This window comes from Neofelis nebulosa, chromosome 8, assembly GCF_028018385.1.
Source record: "Neofelis nebulosa isolate mNeoNeb1 chromosome 8, mNeoNeb1.pri, whole genome shotgun sequence".
Taxonomy (NCBI): Eukaryota; Metazoa; Chordata; class Mammalia; order Carnivora; family Felidae; genus Neofelis; species Neofelis nebulosa.
Genome location: NC_080789.1, coordinates 5,740,120 through 5,758,638, shown reverse-complemented (window position 1 = coordinate 5,758,638; position 18,519 = coordinate 5,740,120). Strand labels below are relative to the sequence as shown.

The following is an 18,519-nucleotide window of genomic DNA, read 5'->3' as shown; positions in this document are numbered from 1 at the left end:
AATTATTTTCTCCTTAGGATTCTATGCTCAGACAGGCCAGCAATCTGTGTGAAGGAGATTAAATAATTTTTTTCAGACAAAGAACTCAGAAAATTTATTTCTTGTCTGCCTTTTCTTAGAAAGTTACTTCAGGAAGTACTCCAACAAAACAAGGATGGAAATTAAGAAATAAAAACGGGGAGGGGGGGGCGCCTGGGTGGCTCAGTGGGTTAAGCGTCTGACTTCAGCTCGGGTCATGATCTCGTGATTCGTGAGTTCGAGCCTCACGTCGGGCTGTATGCTGACAGCTCAGAGCCTGGAGCCTGCTTTGGATTCTGTGTCTCCCTCTCTCTCTGCCCCTCCCCTTCTCAAGCCCTGTCTGTCTGTCTCTCTCTCAAAAATAAGGAAACATTTTAAATAAATAAATAAATAAATAAACAAATAAATAAATAAATAAAAAGGTATGTGATACAGGAAATGGGAATGGGATCCAACCTTGCTGGGGAATGGTAGGGACACACCTGGGACAGGACAATGTGGGGGCCCGGCTCCAGAGTGGAGGGTACCAAGGAACACCTGGGAGAACTGTAAGTGGGGTGGAGTGTTGGGGAAAGCGGAAGGGTGACAATGTTCAATTTTAACTGAGCCCCGAGTTCCTAGAAAACAGCTCATCGCGTTCCTGGAAACAGCTTACACAAAGAACCACCTTCCCCCATGTGACCTAGAAAAGACACATGGGTACCCAGGTTTGCCTACAACAAGGTGGACACAGAGGCTCAGGGATGGTGCCGTCGGGAGCAAAGCTAGTTTTCGTTCACGCTGTGGGCACTGAACACATAATCATAATTGTGAAATGCTGGTCAACGGTTTTTGAGTTTTAGAATCAACCTGTGAACCAAGCACAGAAGGCCTGGTTGTGGCTGCAGGATAGAAGGTTAACTTTAACTTCCTTTTCCCCAAATTAAAACCGCACCTGGCAAAAGACGGGACATGGAAGAGTCAGAGAGGGACGGTGGTAGAAAGAGGAGGGGAGGCTGGCACGAGCAGAAACGGGAGGTGTCGCTCTGTCCTGACAGTAAGAAAAAAAGTCCAACAGACTGAAAGCCAACAGCTTTCCCTTGTCCCCCAAGAGAACTGAGGTCACAGGGCAAAACGTCTCCCCCAAATCTGGAGGGATCCGGGCAAATACAGAGGATTACAGCTAAGATCTGCTTTCCTAGACTGAAAGCCTTTGGAGCCGGAAGCTGGAAGGAACACTTAAAAGACACCGCGGAAAACCGGTCGGGGCCGTGAATGGACTGTGTGCGGGCAAGAGACTCACGGGGGCCCCTCTCCAGCTAGAAGTAGGCATCAACGTGGGGTTAAAAATAGAAGGACCAGATGCTCCCCATCCCTCATCCTCAGGGAAACGCAAATCAAAACCACCATGGGATGTCACCTCACACCCGTCAGCATGGCTAAAATCAGTAACACAGGAAACCACGGGTGTCAGCGAGGACGCGGAGAAGAGGGAACCCTCGGGCACTGTTGGTGGGAGCGCACGTTGGTGCCGCCACTGTGGAAACTAGCATGGAGCTTCCTCAAAAAGTTACCAATAGACCCAGCCCACCATACGGTAGTCGCACTGGGTATTTACCCCCAAGGTACAAAGACACGCATTCGGTGGGATCCATGCACTCGGATGTTCATAGCAGCGTTATCGACAAGAGCCAAATTATGGCAGCAGCCCAAGTGCCCGTCAACAGGCGAATGGATAAAGGACAGGTGGTGCGTGCGCACAATGGAATATTACTCAGCCGTCACAGAGAATGAAATCTCGCCACTGGCAAAGACATGGATGGAATTAGAGACCACAACGCTAAGTGACAGGAGGCAGAGAGAGAAAGACAAATGCCGTATGATTTCACTCATAAGTGGAATTTAGGAAACAAGACAAACGAGCAGAGGGAAAAAAAAAAAGACAAAACAAACCAAGAAACAAACTCTTAACTATGGAGAACACAATGCTGGTTACCAGAGGGGAGCTGGAGGGGGGATGGGGGATACTTACCGTGATGAACAAAATAAAGAGAAGGAAAAAAAGAAAACAATTACGTCATATAAAAAGGAAAAGAAAACCAGAAGGACTGGTTAAAAGTGTGTGCAGGAAGCACTTGGGCCCCATGTCCCTCCCCAAATTCCAAGCGTCTGGGTACCTGTGCCCCTCCCCCAGCACTCGCAAGGGGGGCTCTAGAATTCGTGCTCTCTGGAGTCAGTGTTTCTCAACTGAAAAGCATGCGTCCCTAGTGCAAGATAGGGAGGGTTCTTAATGCAAAGAGGGATTAAGCCGAAGTTTATATCCTGATTGTACTAAATAGTTTTCTATGGCTCTGCAACAAAACACCAGAGTAGCGGGTGGCTCAAAGCATCACACATTTCTTTTCTTACGGTTCTGGACACCAGAAGTCAGAAATCGGTTTTATTGGACCAAGATCAAGGTGTCGGCAGGGCCGTGTTCCCTCCAGAGGCTATGGGAGAATCTGTTCTGCACCTCCAGCCTCTGGTGGCTGCTGGAGATCCTTGGCTGGTGGCCACGCTATGCCGATTTCTCCCCCTGTGCTCACCTCTGGGCGAAGTTCTCCCCCTGTGCTCATGTCTGGGTGATGCCTCTCCCTGACTCACTTTCATAAGGACACTGGTGATCTGAGGCCCACCCGGATGATCCAGGATCATCTCCCCACCTCAAGACCCCTAATCACACCTGCAAGGACTCATTTTCCATCTCACATCACATTCACAGGTTCTAGGAATTAGGACCAGGGTATCTTTGGGGGGCGTTATTCAGCCTATCACACCGACTGCTGAAACTTCCAGGCTTCCCCTCCCAATCAGCTCCCAGACTGCCGGCAGCAGGGGACCAGAGAATCTTCTCTGGTTGGGCTGCCAGATTTAGAAAAACAGACCAACGATAATCTAGCAGGGCACCCAGTTAAATTGGAATTTCAGACAAACAAAATAATTTTAACATAAATGTATCCCAAATATTGCATGGCTCATCCTTAAACTGAAAATATTATTGTTTCTCTGGAATTCAAATGTAACGGGGCATCCCTATATGTTACATGTCAACACCAGTCTCTGGGAAATCTGACCAGCACTGCCCCCCTCTCCAAATTTTAAAGATCCTGACACTGGGGGTCCTCCAAAGAAACCGCATGCCAGACTGCCCTGCCACAGTAGTCCACACTGAAAGTTCAAAGCAAAGTCAGTAAGTTCTACCCCTCTGCACGGAACTTCTAACCTGCTTCTTAGGACCTCACTCTTAATGTGGAGACTTTTGAATAAGGAAACTAGTAGAAAAAAGCAACACAGAGGAGAGACTCCTCAGGCAAAGAAAACTTAAAAAAAAACAACTCATCATTAACACCTTCAGAGAAATGAGATCACACATCCAGGACACGAGAAGGTGATGCTCCAAAAGAGGAACACCCTGGGAACAAAGACAAGGTTCTGGTCATTAGAAATATGGTTAAGTGTGATGGCAGAAACAAAAGTCCCAAAAGAAAGGGTTGAGAGTGAAATTGAAGAAATCTTCCGGACGGGGAAGCAGGAAGGAAAAGATGGAAGATGGGAAAGACTTGAAAATATAATGAAACATAAATAAACTGTAACAAAGAGGGAGAGGGGGTGCCTGGGTGGCTCAGTCGGTTGAGCGTCCAACCTCGGCTCAGGTCATGATCTCGCGGTCCGTGAGTTCGAGCCCCGCGTCGGGCTCTGTGCTGACGGTGTGGAGGCTGCTTGGGATTCTCTCTCTCTCTGCCCCTCCCTGCTCACTCTTTCTCTCAAAGTAAATAAATAAACTTAAAGATGTATATAAGGAAACATCCTACGTGGTTGAATGTCCAATAAAAATAGGAGTTTCCCAAAGAACGGGAGAGGAAGTCAATGAAATCATCAAGAAACTTTCTCAGAATTAAAGGACATGGCAAAGGCCATCCAGGAAGATGAGTGTGAACACTGTAGAAAAAGATTTTACAACCGGAGGTGAGTTGGGGGTTTAATTACTGATCGTAAGTACGCAGGAAACGAAGCAAACAGGAAAGAAAGAAAAGATAATTATTAATTCCGGGGAAAACAAAATGCTACGCAGGAGGGGAAAAGCGATCCGTGAAACAAGTCATGATGTTGCAAACCCCGAATACTGATCTACCCGAAACTGTGATGCAGCGGCACGGTGGCCCGTGGAGGGAAGTGTGTGTGGGTTCCACAGAGAGGCGGGGGGCGGAGTGGGTGAGGCGGTGGGTGCCGGTTAAACCCACAGCTTCCGGGTACAGAGTCAACAGACAGACACCGTCTAAAAGTTAAAAACCGGGAAGCAGCTATAGAAGCTTGTCACTTAGACATTCGACTCAAGGACCAGAAGGGATCAGTGAAGCCGTCAGACTTGTTGACTCTGGGGACGGGGAAATTCGGAGGTTGCATTCTCCTTGCGCTGGGGGTTGACTCAAGCTGCTTACAACGGAGCCACGGGGATGCCTGGGCGTCACCTCGGTGGCGAAAGGCTGTCGGAACGGGCAGGGAGGGAGAAGCGAAAGCAATGCGCCGGCCCGTTTTCCCGTCCCGTCTATGTGAGAGGCACAGTGAACCCAGTGGAAGAAAACCTGTTCAGAAGATCGGTCAGGTCCTCTTCCTTCAGGTAACAGCCGCATCCCCGCATCGCTTCCTGCATCTTGCTTACGGGTATGTAGCCACTTGGGGATGGATCGACTTTGGTGAGTGCTTTGCTGATATCTTGATAGTGGTCTTTAAGCTTGTCCCTGAAAGAGAATACGTTTGAGGCGTCCCCAAACCAGGAAAACAGATCATTTCTTTAAAGCAAGGGTTGGTGATTGTTCTAATGTGATGATTTGCTGGGTCGTCGAGGAACTGATCTGGAAGGCGTCTTGCAGCCTTGGTGTAACTTTTGCATTAAAAGGTGTTCTGGAAAAAATAGTGAGTTTGTACCGTTATCATCTTATTATTATTATCTTTAGCAGAACTATATTATAGAAATTACAGCCTTGTTGTTTTTTTTTTTTTTTTACTAGAGTTTGTTACTTTAAAAATAGAACAAGGAATTAAAAACTACAGAGAGCGATGCTCCTCGATGCGCTCGGTGAAAACTGGGGGAGCACCTCTTACATGCCAGCTACGGCTCTGGGCATCGGGACGCGTCTAGGGGCTCAAACAGGCATCCCCAGAAGAACTTTCATCCCAGTGGGGCGAGGCCGGCTTGAGACAGAAGACATCGGGAACGCTGCGCAGGGGGTCAGTGGAGATTGCGGAGCAGGACTGAGGACCCCGCCTGGGAGCAGGCTGCAATTCCCATGGGGAGGTGCAGGTACGCCTCTCGGGGAGAGAGGCACTCGAGCAGATATGGGTGTCACCCCCCATCCCCAGAGAGCTCTCCTGGGTTCAGGGGCAGAGACCCCTAGGCATTTGGCATTTTATTAGTTTTATTAGGTACTGTGTTGTTAAGAAACACAGCCACCAGGGGCGCCTGGGTGGCTCAGTCAGTTAAGAGTCTGACTCTTTGTTTTAAATGTATTTTTGACAGAGAGAAAGACAGAGCATGAGCGAGGGAGGGGCAGAGAGAGAGGGAGACACAGAATCCGAAGCAGGCTCCCGGCTCCGAGCTGTCAGCACAGAGCCCGACGCGGGGCTCGAACTCACCGACCGCGAGATCCTGACCTGAGCCGAAGTTGGACGCTTAACTGACTGAGCCACCCAGGCGCCCCAAGTGTCTGACTCTTGATTTCGGCTCAGGTCATGATCTTGCAGTTGGTGAGTTCGAGCCCCGCGTCGGGCTCTGCGCTGACAGCATGAAGCCTGCTTGGGATTCTTGGTCTCCGTCTCTCTCTGCCCCCTCCCCTGCTGGCTCTTTCTCTCTCTCTCTCGAAAGAAAGAAAGAAAGAGAGAGAGAGAGAGAGAGAGAGAGAGAGAGAGAGAGAGAGAAAGAAAGAAAGAAAGAAAGAAAGAAAGAAAGAAAGAAAGAAAGAAAGAAAGAAAGAGAAGGAAACGCAGCCACCATTTGTGTGCGTCGATGGGCAAAGCTGGAGCTGTGTGGGCTTCATGTACGTTCTCCCACTGACTCTTTTCAACAACCCTGCAAGGGAGGTGGGTAACTATCTCCTCACTTTACAGACGAGGGACAAGAGTGCCGTCTGTAAAGTGGGCCCATCCAGGCCTGCCTCTTGCAGGGACAGAGGCGGCGCCTGGCCACAGCCCCTGCGGGAGGGCTGTTCTCCTTAGAGAACATGTTCAAGAACGTATGACTCCATCTGTCAAGAAAATTCTTCCCCGGTGGGGGGAAAAATACAAATATTGTTAAGGGACTAAAACAAGTGTAGAAACCTTTCAGCATGAACAATCTTGCACCTGGCCTTGGTGAACTGATTGTAAATTCCATGACCTCGGCTCACCCAGGTCTCTAAGAAGAGCGACATGCTTGTCTGGCAGGCTCGGGCTCGGGCTGGGCTGTGGGGTTCTTATTCAGGGAAGAGACTGTGCTATAAATTCCAAACCCGGAATCTTTGCCGGTAATTGTCTGCCACCCCAGATATGTATTTGTGGAGACAGCAGTTCCTTCAGCATGCCTAGAAAAAAGAATCCACCCAGACAGGAGAGTCGGGGGGAAGCTGAGCGGGAGCGTGCAGGTCAGATGGGGACAGTGGCACTGACTTGGAAGCTACGTGGGTCATCATCTGCCCCCTTCCCTCCCTGGCCTCCAGTTTGGAGCTGGCCAACTGAGGACTGAGCTCGTTTGAGCCACAGATACAAATGAGTTGCGTTAACCGTTCGGCAAATGTATACCAACAGCGGCAACATTCTGGATTCCCTTACAGGTGTGTGCTGAATTCAGTCCCGCATTACAGAATGATTACTCGTCATCACAACTATTATATTCCACTTAATCCTTCAAAATGAAGGCAAATGAAGGTATAAAAAAATCAAAACATTTTTTGAGATACATATTTTTAGAAAATTGAGGCATTCAGCATTTCTTGGACTGGTTTCTAGGCAGTAATTACTTCCCTTGCAGAGTAAATATGCGCACAGAGTAAATGAGGGTTTCGGGCACAGATCACACCATACCGCTGAACTGAACGAGTGTGGGCCGACACTCTGGGACAGGCTGCCACTGCTCCGGGCCCGTGGCTGGCTCCTGGTCCGGACAACGAGTCAGAGTCTGAAGAGGGCACAGTCATGGCCAGTGGGATGGCCACAGAGCCCTCCCCGACACCACCTTGCCGGGCCCGGCTCTGCTGGTTTTGTTCACACACCTCCCGATCTGATTTTCGAACAGGCCACGGCTTCCGTGGCTGGTTCACTCTTTCTGCTCTGATTCAAATCTTCAACTCAGACTTGGGCAAAATAGAGCAAGGCGTGGAAAACAAGCATGAGTTTGAAAAAGGATTTTCCATAATTTTTTAAGATGTATTTCTGGCACGCCAAACAAGTTCTCTCGGATTTAAGAGGCAAATCAAAATTTCGGTCACTGTAACAGACCTGTCTCCTCATTTCTCATCCGAGGAGCTAGAAGATCCTGGAAACACCAGGAAGACTCACTGTCCCCAAATTTGAAAGCGGGCCATTCTGAAGGGCAAAGTTACTCGACAATTTTATAACCTGACGTCTTTGAGGAAACAGAAGTCGGTCATGCATTTTCATGAAATCAGGCTTGCCTTCTTTGGTCAGAAAGTGTGCTGGTGGCAGAGAGGGCAGGGTGAGTGTGAATCAGTTAACTGAGCTCGGGGATCTGAGAGACACTGTTTGGTGGCTCCCAGTTCTTTCCGCTGCGATCCATGTTTGCACAATAAACGGAAACTCAAGAAGAGGAAGAATGCGGCGTGAGCCCGCCGAGGATGTGAGATTTCTCTTGGAGCCTCATTACTCACAAGTGGCAGGAGGGAAGACACGAGTGGGTAATGAGGCCAGCCCTGTCTGGTAAAGATAAATTCCACTTTCTCATTAGTTTTATGGCGTATTTGATTTATACCAATCTTGAGCATAGTTTTACTTCAAATCTCACAAATTCGATTCTCTTGCTTCAGGCTTCATAACTCAGTGAACTTGGGACCTCATTCAGAGGTGAGTTTGAACTGCTTTTCTCGGAAACCCCATTTAGCCATTACGTTTCTTCCCCGTGTCCTTGGGGGTTCTTATTTCCTTTGGGGATTCTTCAGCAACAACCCATTCGCTCATTCCGGTGCCATTTGAGGTGGTGGTGGTGACAGCTGAAGTGACAGGCAACAGACAGAAACACAGATGAGAACAGCATGGAGCTAGAGACCCAGCCTTGGTGGGTGCTGACGGGAGACCACCAGGGCCTGGGACTGATCAGGGACATCTGTCCCATGGGTTGATAGTTACATCGAATGCAGCAAAATTTTCTCCTGTTATAAATTAAAAAAATCTTTTTCATGTTTATTTATTTTTGAGAGAAAGAGAGACAGAGTGCGAGCGAGCAGAGGAGGGGCAGAGAGAGAGAGGGAGACACAGAATCCGAAGCAGGCTCCAGGCTCCGAGCCATCAGCACAGAGCCCGACGCGGGGTTCGAACTCACGGACCGCGAGATCATGACCGGAGCCAACATTGGACACTTAAGTGACTGAGCCACCCAGGCACCCCATCCTGTGTTATAATTTTTTTCAAGTAGTACATTAGTAACTGGTTTTAAACTTTGAAGATAGTAATATACAGTCCCATCATCCAAATACAACACACTACCCCTCGCACATCATCTTCTGGTCCTTGTGAACAGGTACCCACGTTTGACGTGGTTCCAGTCGTGATACACTTACTGGTTAAAACGTCATTTCCAATCAGCCTTTGATCACAAACATTTTCCAGTCTTCAAAATGCTAACTGAATAGGCATGTAGTTTTCCATATTCCTGGGGCCATACTTTATAAGGCAGCACACTCACTGTGACTGGCAGGTGTCCCTTTTAGTTGTTGTTGAAGACATGCTAGAAATCGTATCTTCCAACCACTAAACGGTTGGCTTCTACATTATTTCTCTGGGATAAAGTTCCCCAAGTGGAAGTACTGAGCTAAGGAATATGTCTTGTTCATTCACTCATTCATTCATTCATTCATTCATCCATGCATCCATTCATTCATCCATCCATTCATTCATTCATCCATCCATTCATTCATTCATTATGAATCCATTCATCCATCCATTCATCCATCCATCCATCCATTCATTCATCCATTCATTCATTCATTCATCCATTCACCAACAGAGGTTCATGGGGTGTCTACGAGGAGTCAGGCAGTGTTCTGCACTACACGAAGACGGGCATGTCCTTCTGGAACTTGCCATCTGGTTGGGCGAGGGGTGGGTCCCGGGTGTGTAGGTTAGTAAACACCTGAAAAGTTCTCAAAGGTGACCTACAAAACAGGAATGATGTGAGGCCGTGACTGAAGACGGCTCACAGCTCTTTAACTCCTTTATAACTCTGCGACCTCGCACCCATTTGGAGAACCTATAGCAGCGAGTAGAATTTCATGACGACTTTGCCAGCACTGGGAGGTACCACTTCAAACCCACTTTGGCTGCAAGGGTACGCGTCGAACAGGTGGCCAGCTCACGGTCCCGCGATACTTACGCACTCACCTGGCCAGCGCGGCCCTGTCTGGGCTCTGCTGCGGCTGTCGGGCCTCCTCGTGCACCTGCTGTGGCTTCGTGAAATGGCCCATGAAGTTGAAGTAGTCCTCGGCATAGGGCCGATGAATGTCTGCCGAGTAGTTAATCCCCAATTTCTGTAAAAATTCTTGGTAAGTTATGTGTCCTCTTCCGTCGGCGTCATAGCTTCAGAAACAAACAGGACCCTCGTCAGTAGCCACCACGGTGTGTGGGTGCTCAGTGTTCTGACAATATCTGCACTGTTCGGGGGCAAGGTGGGGGCTCGTCTGGTTCCTTGCCACGCGGTGCGCCCTGCAGATGGGCAGCACCGCTCAACGGGGGGGAGCCGGAAATGCAGAGTCTCTGGGGTCACCCAGACCTGACCTGAATCTGCATTTAACAAGATCCCTAGGTGATTCACAGGCACATCAAACTAGGAAACCTCTTATCAACAGAACGATCACACCTCACGTGAGGTGAGCTTGGCCACCCCGAGAGGGCGTCCGAATTCATGCACTTGTCATGCTGTGAGAAAGATGTCCGTGGCCACAGAAAATGAAAATCAAGCTTTCCATTCATTCAGCAGTGTGGGTTTTTTTTTTTTTTTTTCATTGAGCACCTACATGTAAGGACTATGTTAAGGTTTAGAAGAAAGTCCTTCAAAAAACATACTCAATCTTCAAACTCAAATAAATGAAGGCCATTTGATTCAAATTCCCCATTTTCTCTTTGAAGAGATGCCAATTACATACGACCAACGAGCGAGACCAGTAAGGAAAACAAGATAAGAATTATGCTACGTACCTTTTATGTCATTTTCTATTAGTGAGATGTTTCTGAATTATAATTCATTAAAAAAGGCGTAATGGAGGGTTTTTATCTCCCAGCATTATTCAAATAGAATAGAATTACTTCAATAAAAATTTTAAGGCAAATTGCCAATTTTCTTTAAAGGAAAAAAAAAGCATTTATTTTTACCAAAAGATCTTGGTCCTCATCTAACCGATAAAAATGCCATTTGCGGATGTGAGTTTTTCCCAGACGAACTCAAGAGTTACAAGAACCAAGCCTATATTTAAACGGCGTTGTGGGCATAATCCTCTGGCAGGCTGTTTGGACGTTTGTCTGAGCATAAGGGCGGACGGCTTTCCTTTGTGAGGCCGAGCTTCCCTCTGCTCGTTAACTGACAAGACGAGGAAAAATCTGCCGAACCCCACGCTCGCTCGCCTCTGACACACGGAGACCTTTCCACCGGCTTCAGTTGAGCAGCAATGAAGGAGATGTATTTATTCACCTGACTCTCTTGTCCTCGAGGGGTGGGGTGGTGGGTGGGGGGTGAGGGGTGGGAAGTCCAGGCAAACACTCCATGCCCCTGTGCTAAATCCTGCAGCGCGTTCCAGGCGTGGGAATGCTGTCCACCCTTCCCCAAGGCCAAGGGGGCTGTTCCCCCGAGGCGTCCACAGAACCGGAGGCCTCTCCCCCTCCCCACTCTTGCTTCTGTGCCCTACACGCTTGTAGCTTCCTTCCCTAGTGTCTGACTCTACTTGCCTTATCGGCACCCGGACCTACTTTTGTCATGTAGTATCTTACAAAGGAAGGAGCTTCACCCCCCCCCACCCCCCCCCCACCCCCCCCCCCAGTGATCACGAGGTGGCCCAGGGCAGAGAACTCCAAGTCAAACACAAGCTCCCGGGCCCGGAGACCCTGGCAAGGCGCTCAGCCGTTCTGGAGCTCTGTGCCCTCATCTGGGAGCCGCCAAAGGCCTTCCCAGACCTGACGTCTCAGATCGGCACCCGGACCGCCCCTCCGACTAGATTCACGAAAGCCTCTGAGGCCTTTGCAGGTGTCTGTTATTGGTACAACCTTCGTAATTGCAACCCCCCCCCACCCCCCCAGATACCATTCTACCTGCATTCAGTGGATTTTGTTTCTAAAACAAAACAAAGTGCCACACCCACCAAAGGGGGCCGGTGGGGTATCTCCTTGCCAAGGCTCGTCCTGTGATTCTTGTAGGGTAGTGACGCTCAGGCGGCACAAGGCCTCTAGCAAACAGCTCTTCCTGCTACTGGGGGTAAAATTCTGGCTGCAGAAAGGGCAGTGGGGTTTTCCATCGATGGACCTAGGGAGGGGTGCCGCTCCTTGAGCCCCTAGGGTGATCCCAGGGCCGCGCGTCTCTCCCTGAACTGCATCGGGCCCGACCGGCCTTGGGCCAGCAGAGCGACAGAATAATGCAACTCTGGTCAAGACCCCCCTTGGATAAAGCCCCCAAGGGCTCCCCACTCCTGCAGGAGGGCTCCGGAAAGAATGGTGCGGAGCCCACCCGCTGACAAGCGACCCCTCTCTCCTCCTAAGTCGCAGCAAGTGCTGTGTTTCCACCCGCCCCTGGATTCCTCCGGGGTCTGGTGAGGGTCGGTGGGTGAACGCTTAGACCAGGGCCTGGCACCCAGGGAGCACACGCCGGTGTCCTGTGGCTGCTTGACTCCCACAGGCTCGACCACGTCCTTCTTTTTGCCTCTGCATCTGTAGCACTTGCCTTCCTCCCCCGCCAGACGGCAAGTTCCTCGAGGAGCAACCACGCGTCTTTATCTTACAAACAGACTCCCAGCGCCCGGCAACAGGCCTCCCAAAGCTTCATTATCAATACTTGTCTGTTGAGCTAACGAAGGCAGGGGACGCGTGTTCCCCAGGAAGCACTGCCATCCTGGCGTGTTGTGCACAAGAGACTACTGACAACAAACTCTGAATCGTGACACTTGAACTGAATGAAAAGACGCTTCTTAATTACTTCATTAATAAAGATCATAAACATTCTATTCTCATCGCAGGGGAACGGAAGACCAGATTGCACAATTGCGACTAAAATATTGTTGTGAACGTGAATAATAAGAGAGTTAATTCAGCTTACATAACCTCGCCCTTCATTATATAATCCTTTGCGTAACATTTTAAAAAATCAACTTGCCTATAAAGGTTGAATTTTAAAACGGTTCGGCAGCAGATGTGCTAGGAAAAATGTGCACATAAACAGAGGACCCATAAAAGCCTGCATTTGCATGTGGCAATGGCCACTAATTTATGATATGATCAGATTACCCTGCCCATTTATTGTACACACAGCAGTTCAGTCGCACTCATGATTCGAATAGCTTCGCACTGATTGCTTTGCTGGAAAGTCTTAGTCCTTCGTGCTCAGTTTAGGTGCTCGACTCTTGCGTCAGTGACAGGTCTACCCCCTAACACCGACCCCAGAGTCAGGGGGTCTGGGGTAAGCCCCACTGATGACTCAGGCCAGGCAGCCTGGGACACACGGAATCCTCTCCGGTGTCGCCTGTGAGGGTGGTCTGATGGCCACGGCATTCAGCAAGTCCTGGTGGAATCACGGGTTCTGGAGCCATCTGGGGCCACGATCCCTCCTCTGTGCCCCCCAGCAAGTAGTGGTCTGGCCTTGGGTAAAGCCACGCCAGGGATGGGAAATGCACCCCTTCAAAGACCGCCCGCTGGAGTGCCAGACAACCTGAATCATAAATAGTTCTTCATGCTGAGCTAGGAGCCTATGTGGCCAGTCATCTCCAAGCGCTTCCAAAACTCCTTCCCTGCCATTGTGTCCCATTCAGTCTCCTCCTTCCTAATCTCTACAGACCTTGCTCATTGGACCCCTTCAAGTCCTTTCCCACCTTGGGGCCCTCCGTGTCCAGGTGTCCCACAGCCCGATGCTCCCAGGTTCCAGCCAGGAGGCTGCCGTGGCTGAGCCGATGCCGAGGACCCAGCTTCTTGGGAACCTGAGAGTCCGGGCTGCTCCCAGGGAGCTGGTACCTTTGGCACAGGCATCTTGGCACCGTCTCTTCTTTTGATGCCGGAATACCAATATATAACTTTCTACGAAATTATGAAATGTGCAAAAATGGGGCACCAGTGATCCCCAAAGCTTTCCATCAAGTCCACTTGGTCGGCTGGCTTTATACAACTAATCATCTCTACTGTTCATCCTGAGACTTGCTTTCCTGCTTTAGTCTTCTGTGAATTTTTACGGTGTGTTTTTTTCATGGTTGTTCAGCAAAGTCTGTTTTAGATCCAAAATAGATGAATTCTGTCTGGCGAAACGAGGCTAGAGAATGTACTCAGCACGGTGCGCATGTCCCACAGTGGGTCCTGGGCAGTCCTCTCGGTGGTCCCCGTGCTGGACAGGCTCTGCCGAGACAGGCAGGGCCCTTCCTCTCCCGTCTCAGACCTGCCCCTCCCCCGGGCCCCGGGCCTCTGCTCACCGGCATGCCCTTCCCCACCCCTGGCTAATGACTGTTTATTAAGACTCAGCTCAGGTGTCCTCGCGTCTCCTGGGGTCCCTCCCCTGAACACACCGCCCCGCCACCGCCACCGTCGGGTTCCTTGTCTGCCCTCCCTGCTGAGCTGTGAGCCGCCTGAGAGTGAGGGCTGCCTCATCTCTGGAACCCCAGAAGCTAGCACAAGGCCTACAACGCAGGAAGTTTCAGAAACGCCCTGCTTCATGATTGTTCAGATGAATGAAGGCATGAATGAAGACGCTTCCATCTTGTGATTTATTCTTAGCGGGCTCTCCAAAACCAAAGCAAACACACTGCTCCTTACAGATCCTAATTTGGCTTCAGTTAGCAGGTTTCCTTTCACACCAGCCTCCTCCAGGCTCGAACATTTTGTTCCTTTAATCCCCGGTAAGCCAGTCCACGGTATGGCTCGTTTAACTCCCAGGTGCTCCCCGATCTGTCCGGCCCCTGTGCCCGAGCAGGGCAGTGGACCAGCCCCAGGCCGCAGGCAGGAGGGTGTCACCTGGGGCTGAAGCCCGCCAAAGCCCGTGTGATCCTGTGGTTCCGCAGACGCCCCCCGCTGAGACAAGGCAGCCACAGGCTGGAAGCTGGCCAAATCCCCAAATCACCGCTTGGGAGAGAAGCGTCCAGAAGAGATGCTACACGTGCTACAGACGTAGGATGAGTAAGAAACAAAACGGAGAAACAAAACTTCGATGTGCTGCGCCACTGCGATTTGGGGGTTAATTCATTAATTTACTTCCACAGCATAAACGAGACCCTCCAGACTCATCTGAGGCTCTAAACTAATGTACTTCACAGGTGCTTAATAAATGTTGAGTGAATAATGGATGCTGTTTTTTTTTTCCTTGTCTGTATTCTACCCTATTTTTAAATTTTGTATTTTTGAAAGAGCAGATGTTATTTGTCCGCTCACGTCCACCTACCCATGTCGGGGGGCTTTCCTATTCTGACAGTCGGACCCCCCGGGCTGACAGAGCGTGTCACAGCGGTCCCAGCTCCCTCTGGGTGGGGGAGAACGCCCCTCCCATTGTTCGGGCGACCGCAGGAGGCTCCTGGTGCCTAGACAACCCATGGCTGGCCAGCCCCCTGTCGCCGGCTCAGCGCCTCCTGCCCTGTGGTCCAGAGCCGGACCAGGGGCGCGAAGCAGGGCGGGGAAACTGCCATTGCCAGCAAAGACCGAGCGGTTGAGAGGAACAGGCCAGAAGGGTGAGTGAGGGTGAGGACGACCAGCTGAGACCACGATGGGTGGAAAAGTCACACTACCAGGTCACCATTTATCATTACAGCTGCTTTGCTGTTGTCTTGTCTTTTCCTTTACGCTCTTCCGGATTTTCTGAGACTTCTAAAACGAGTGTTGCATTAACAGTGCAATCAGAAAAGAGTCTCAAATCTGTATCATCTTTTTGCGACCACTTTTTACGCTTATGTACGCCAGGTATTCCACATATATTATTTGGTCCCCATTGCCATCCCATTTGATAGATGACTGAAGCCCGGAGAAGGCGAGCCACGGGCCCGGGGTCACACAGCTCAGTCTGGGGCACCACGGGACAAGGTGCAGCCCTCGCTAGACCACAGCCCTTAGCCGCAGGCTACCCAGCCACCTAGGTTGTCTTCCCAACTTCCGCAGGAGCATCCGATCTCCTCACACAGCCTCTCCCTCCGGGCCGCTAAGGCTCACTTCTCTTCCTAAATCTCCCTCACACCTGTCACTTCCTCCCCAGTCCTCCCTCCACTGCCAGGAAAGCTCACCACGTCCTCTCACTTGGCCCGCTGACCTCTGTGCTGCCCACCCAGTCTCCTGTAATCATCCTCCCCACTATGGCCAGAGTGATCTTTCTAGAACGCAGGGCTGCCTAGGTCTTTCCCTGCTAGCCACCTGGCCTTACGACAGCGTCCCTACCTCATCCTGCCCTTCGTAGTCCGGTCCAGTGGACGAGCAGGCCCACTCTCCTGCACAGCCCAGGCTGCCTACGTCCCGGCCGCTCAGGTCAATCCGCGGTCCTGGGATGTGAAGCCCTCCTTGGCCCGTCAGCTGGATGTTCATCTGGTGGCATTCAACCTCGTGCCCATCCTTCGGCACATCTTCCAAGTTACCCGCCGGCTGCTCCCAGGGAGGTGGGCCCAGTCAGAAGGCAGGAAGAGGGCAGTCCCGGCTGTGTCCGGTGTGCCTCCCGCCGTGGCCGTGGTTCCTGCTCCGCACAGTGGCTGAGATTCTAGCAGATTCGGAGGCAGCCTTGGGGTGAGATGCCTCCAGAAATGCCCGTTTCCCGTTTGTCCTCCAGTCCCAGGTTAGAGAGCGGTTTCCTGATCTCTGGTTCACCCCCTTCCTCTTCCTCTTCTAGCCCAGGGGGGCGGCAGCCTCTGGCCTGTAATACCACAATCCACCCCCCACCCCCTCGCCCAGGCTTCCGGTCCTTTGACCTCTTTGTCGTCCGTCACTGCCTTAGGCCCCACTTGGCCAGAAATAGTAGAGTGGTTTCTGCTTTCCTGCCCAGATACTGGTGTCTAACATTCCTGAAGTTTCCTTTGTCTCGAATGCCCCTCTTCCTCATCCCTCGGGGGTAGTTCCACCTGTGGCAGACGTCACCACTGAGTTCCCCTGTCACCGTTTCTTTTTGCCCGGGACACAACTCCAGACCGCTTCTCCCAGCCTGCCCCGTAGTGGGCGCGGCCGCGTGAAAGGACTCTGGCCAACAGAACTCGGGGAAAGTGACGGCCGCGTTCCCAGGCCTGGTGTCACGACAGCTCCAGGGGGTGGTGGGGCTCCTGGTCCACTCAGCAGCTTGTGGGCAGACCCCCCACGACGCCCACGCTAGATCAGGACACCCTTGTCTGTCACCGCGGCTGGCCTCCCCTGACCGACACATGCAGCAAACTTAGCGGAGCAGAGCGAGGCCCAGAGAAGTTAAGTAACTTGACAGAGGCCCCGCAGCTGTGAGGACGGAGGCAGGAGCCATGGCCACCCGTCTGGCAGCGGGGCGCCCTCCCTTTGGGTCCCTCAGCACCCGTGGCGGGCAGTCGGCGGACAAATGCAGAAGCAGTTCTGACTTCATCAGTTGTCAGGGCAGACGTGTGTACGTTTAATCATACGTATACGTATAAAGAAACTCGAGCCGGAAGCGGCAGGGAGTGTCTCACTCCCACTGCGACGGACACGTGCTCTATCCCCCCTTCAGGAAGACGAGTGAGCGTGCCCTTCTTCTCCCCCTCGAGGGGGACACTTGGCCCCAACACCCCTCTTTCCCGTGGCCCACGCCCAGCCCGGGAACTCGTCCCGCCCCACTGGGATGCAGGCGACAGTCTCTGGGCCCACCCATCCCTTCTCTGAACGTTCCCTGACCCATCTTCCTGAAGCGTGGCTGGGTGATCAGCCTTCGCTAGTCCCGAATGCCCGGCTGATATAATGCCTGAAGACCAGGGCTTTGGGGCCCTGATGGCCTCACCCCTCCTTTCTCACCCTGGGAGCCCTGGGCCAGCACGCATGGAACGTCTCACCGACATCCCATGGGTGAGGGGATCCCCCTTCTCCTCTGACCCCCGGGAGCTATTTCAACCTCCCTCCGACCGCGACAGCTTCCTGTTCCTCCACACACCCTCCCCGCCCCCACCTGCCGCTCCCGCTTTTACTCCCTCTTTCCTCCACACGTTTCCTCCTCTGGCATTTATCATAGGCGACACTGTGCCCCCGCATATGGGCGACTGCTTGTATCCCCTGACAGGTCCTCGAGTATTGAGACCACACAGTCGTCTTTGGATCATCCAAAAGACTGGGGAGCCCAATCTTCTGGTTACTCAGTGGGACCCACTCATTTAATCTACTGAAAGAGAATATGAATAAGGAGAGCCTCAATTGGCCCTGTGTTGGAGCTGATCTAAAAAAGAATAAGGATTTTATAAGAACTTCAAGTTGCTTTTCTAAATTAGACACAAAACAGCCCACCTCATTCTAAACTCGGCCAACATTTCAGCCTTCCACTTTGAACAGATGAAAAGCTAAAAAATTACATGAGCTGCTCCGTGCGCTTGCCCCTGGGGGGATGCACAATAGTGTGCACCGTCCTGCGGGGACGGGAGCGGCAACCAACACACGACGAGGACGGAGGTAATTCAAAGATGGATCTGGAACTCGGAAATTGACCTCATTGTTAGTGCACCCGGAAACTCAGGCCCCCACGCGGGGGATACTGCAACTGGGGGCCTGATTCAAGAACAGCTGAATCTAAAATACTTTTTGAAATATGTAACCGATATTAGATATTATTTTCCGTCTAAGACACCCTCGGGAAACTACCCCAAGTTGCCAAAAGTTTGGTTATTTTCTTTCAACGAATTCCTTATCTACAAAAAACAGTTGTGCGACATTGATTTCCGTCTGCAGGCGATGGGGAGAGACTGCTTCTCCCCACACCCGTGGCAGGACTGTCTGCTGAGCTAGTTGCGTTAGGATTGCGTTTGGGGAGTGACGTCGCTTTCTAAAGCGATATAAGGATGGGCTTGAACTCCTGGTTCCCTGGAAATGCAAACATCTTAAGTCTGGTATCGATGATGAGGGTTTACCCGGATTCTCCATGTTCCCGGAGACCAG

At 51.3% G+C, this 18,519-nt stretch overlaps 1 protein-coding gene across 10 annotated transcripts in view; it reads right to left on the bottom strand.

Moving 5' to 3' along the window:
* Nucleotides 1-18,519, bottom strand: part of EFCAB6 (EF-hand calcium binding domain 6) — a 247,752-nt gene that overhangs the window by 47,982 nt on the left and 181,251 nt on the right. For all 10 annotated transcript variants that reach the window (XM_058741086.1, XM_058741090.1, XM_058741083.1 and 7 more), the window contains 2 exons: nt 9,622-9,816; nt 4,620-4,775 (listed from right to left, as the gene is read on the bottom strand). In XM_058741086.1, coding sequence (XP_058597069.1) covers nt 4,620-4,775; nt 9,622-9,816 — 351 coding nt within the window. The remainder of the gene's footprint in view (nt 1-4,619; nt 4,776-9,621; nt 9,817-18,519) is intronic.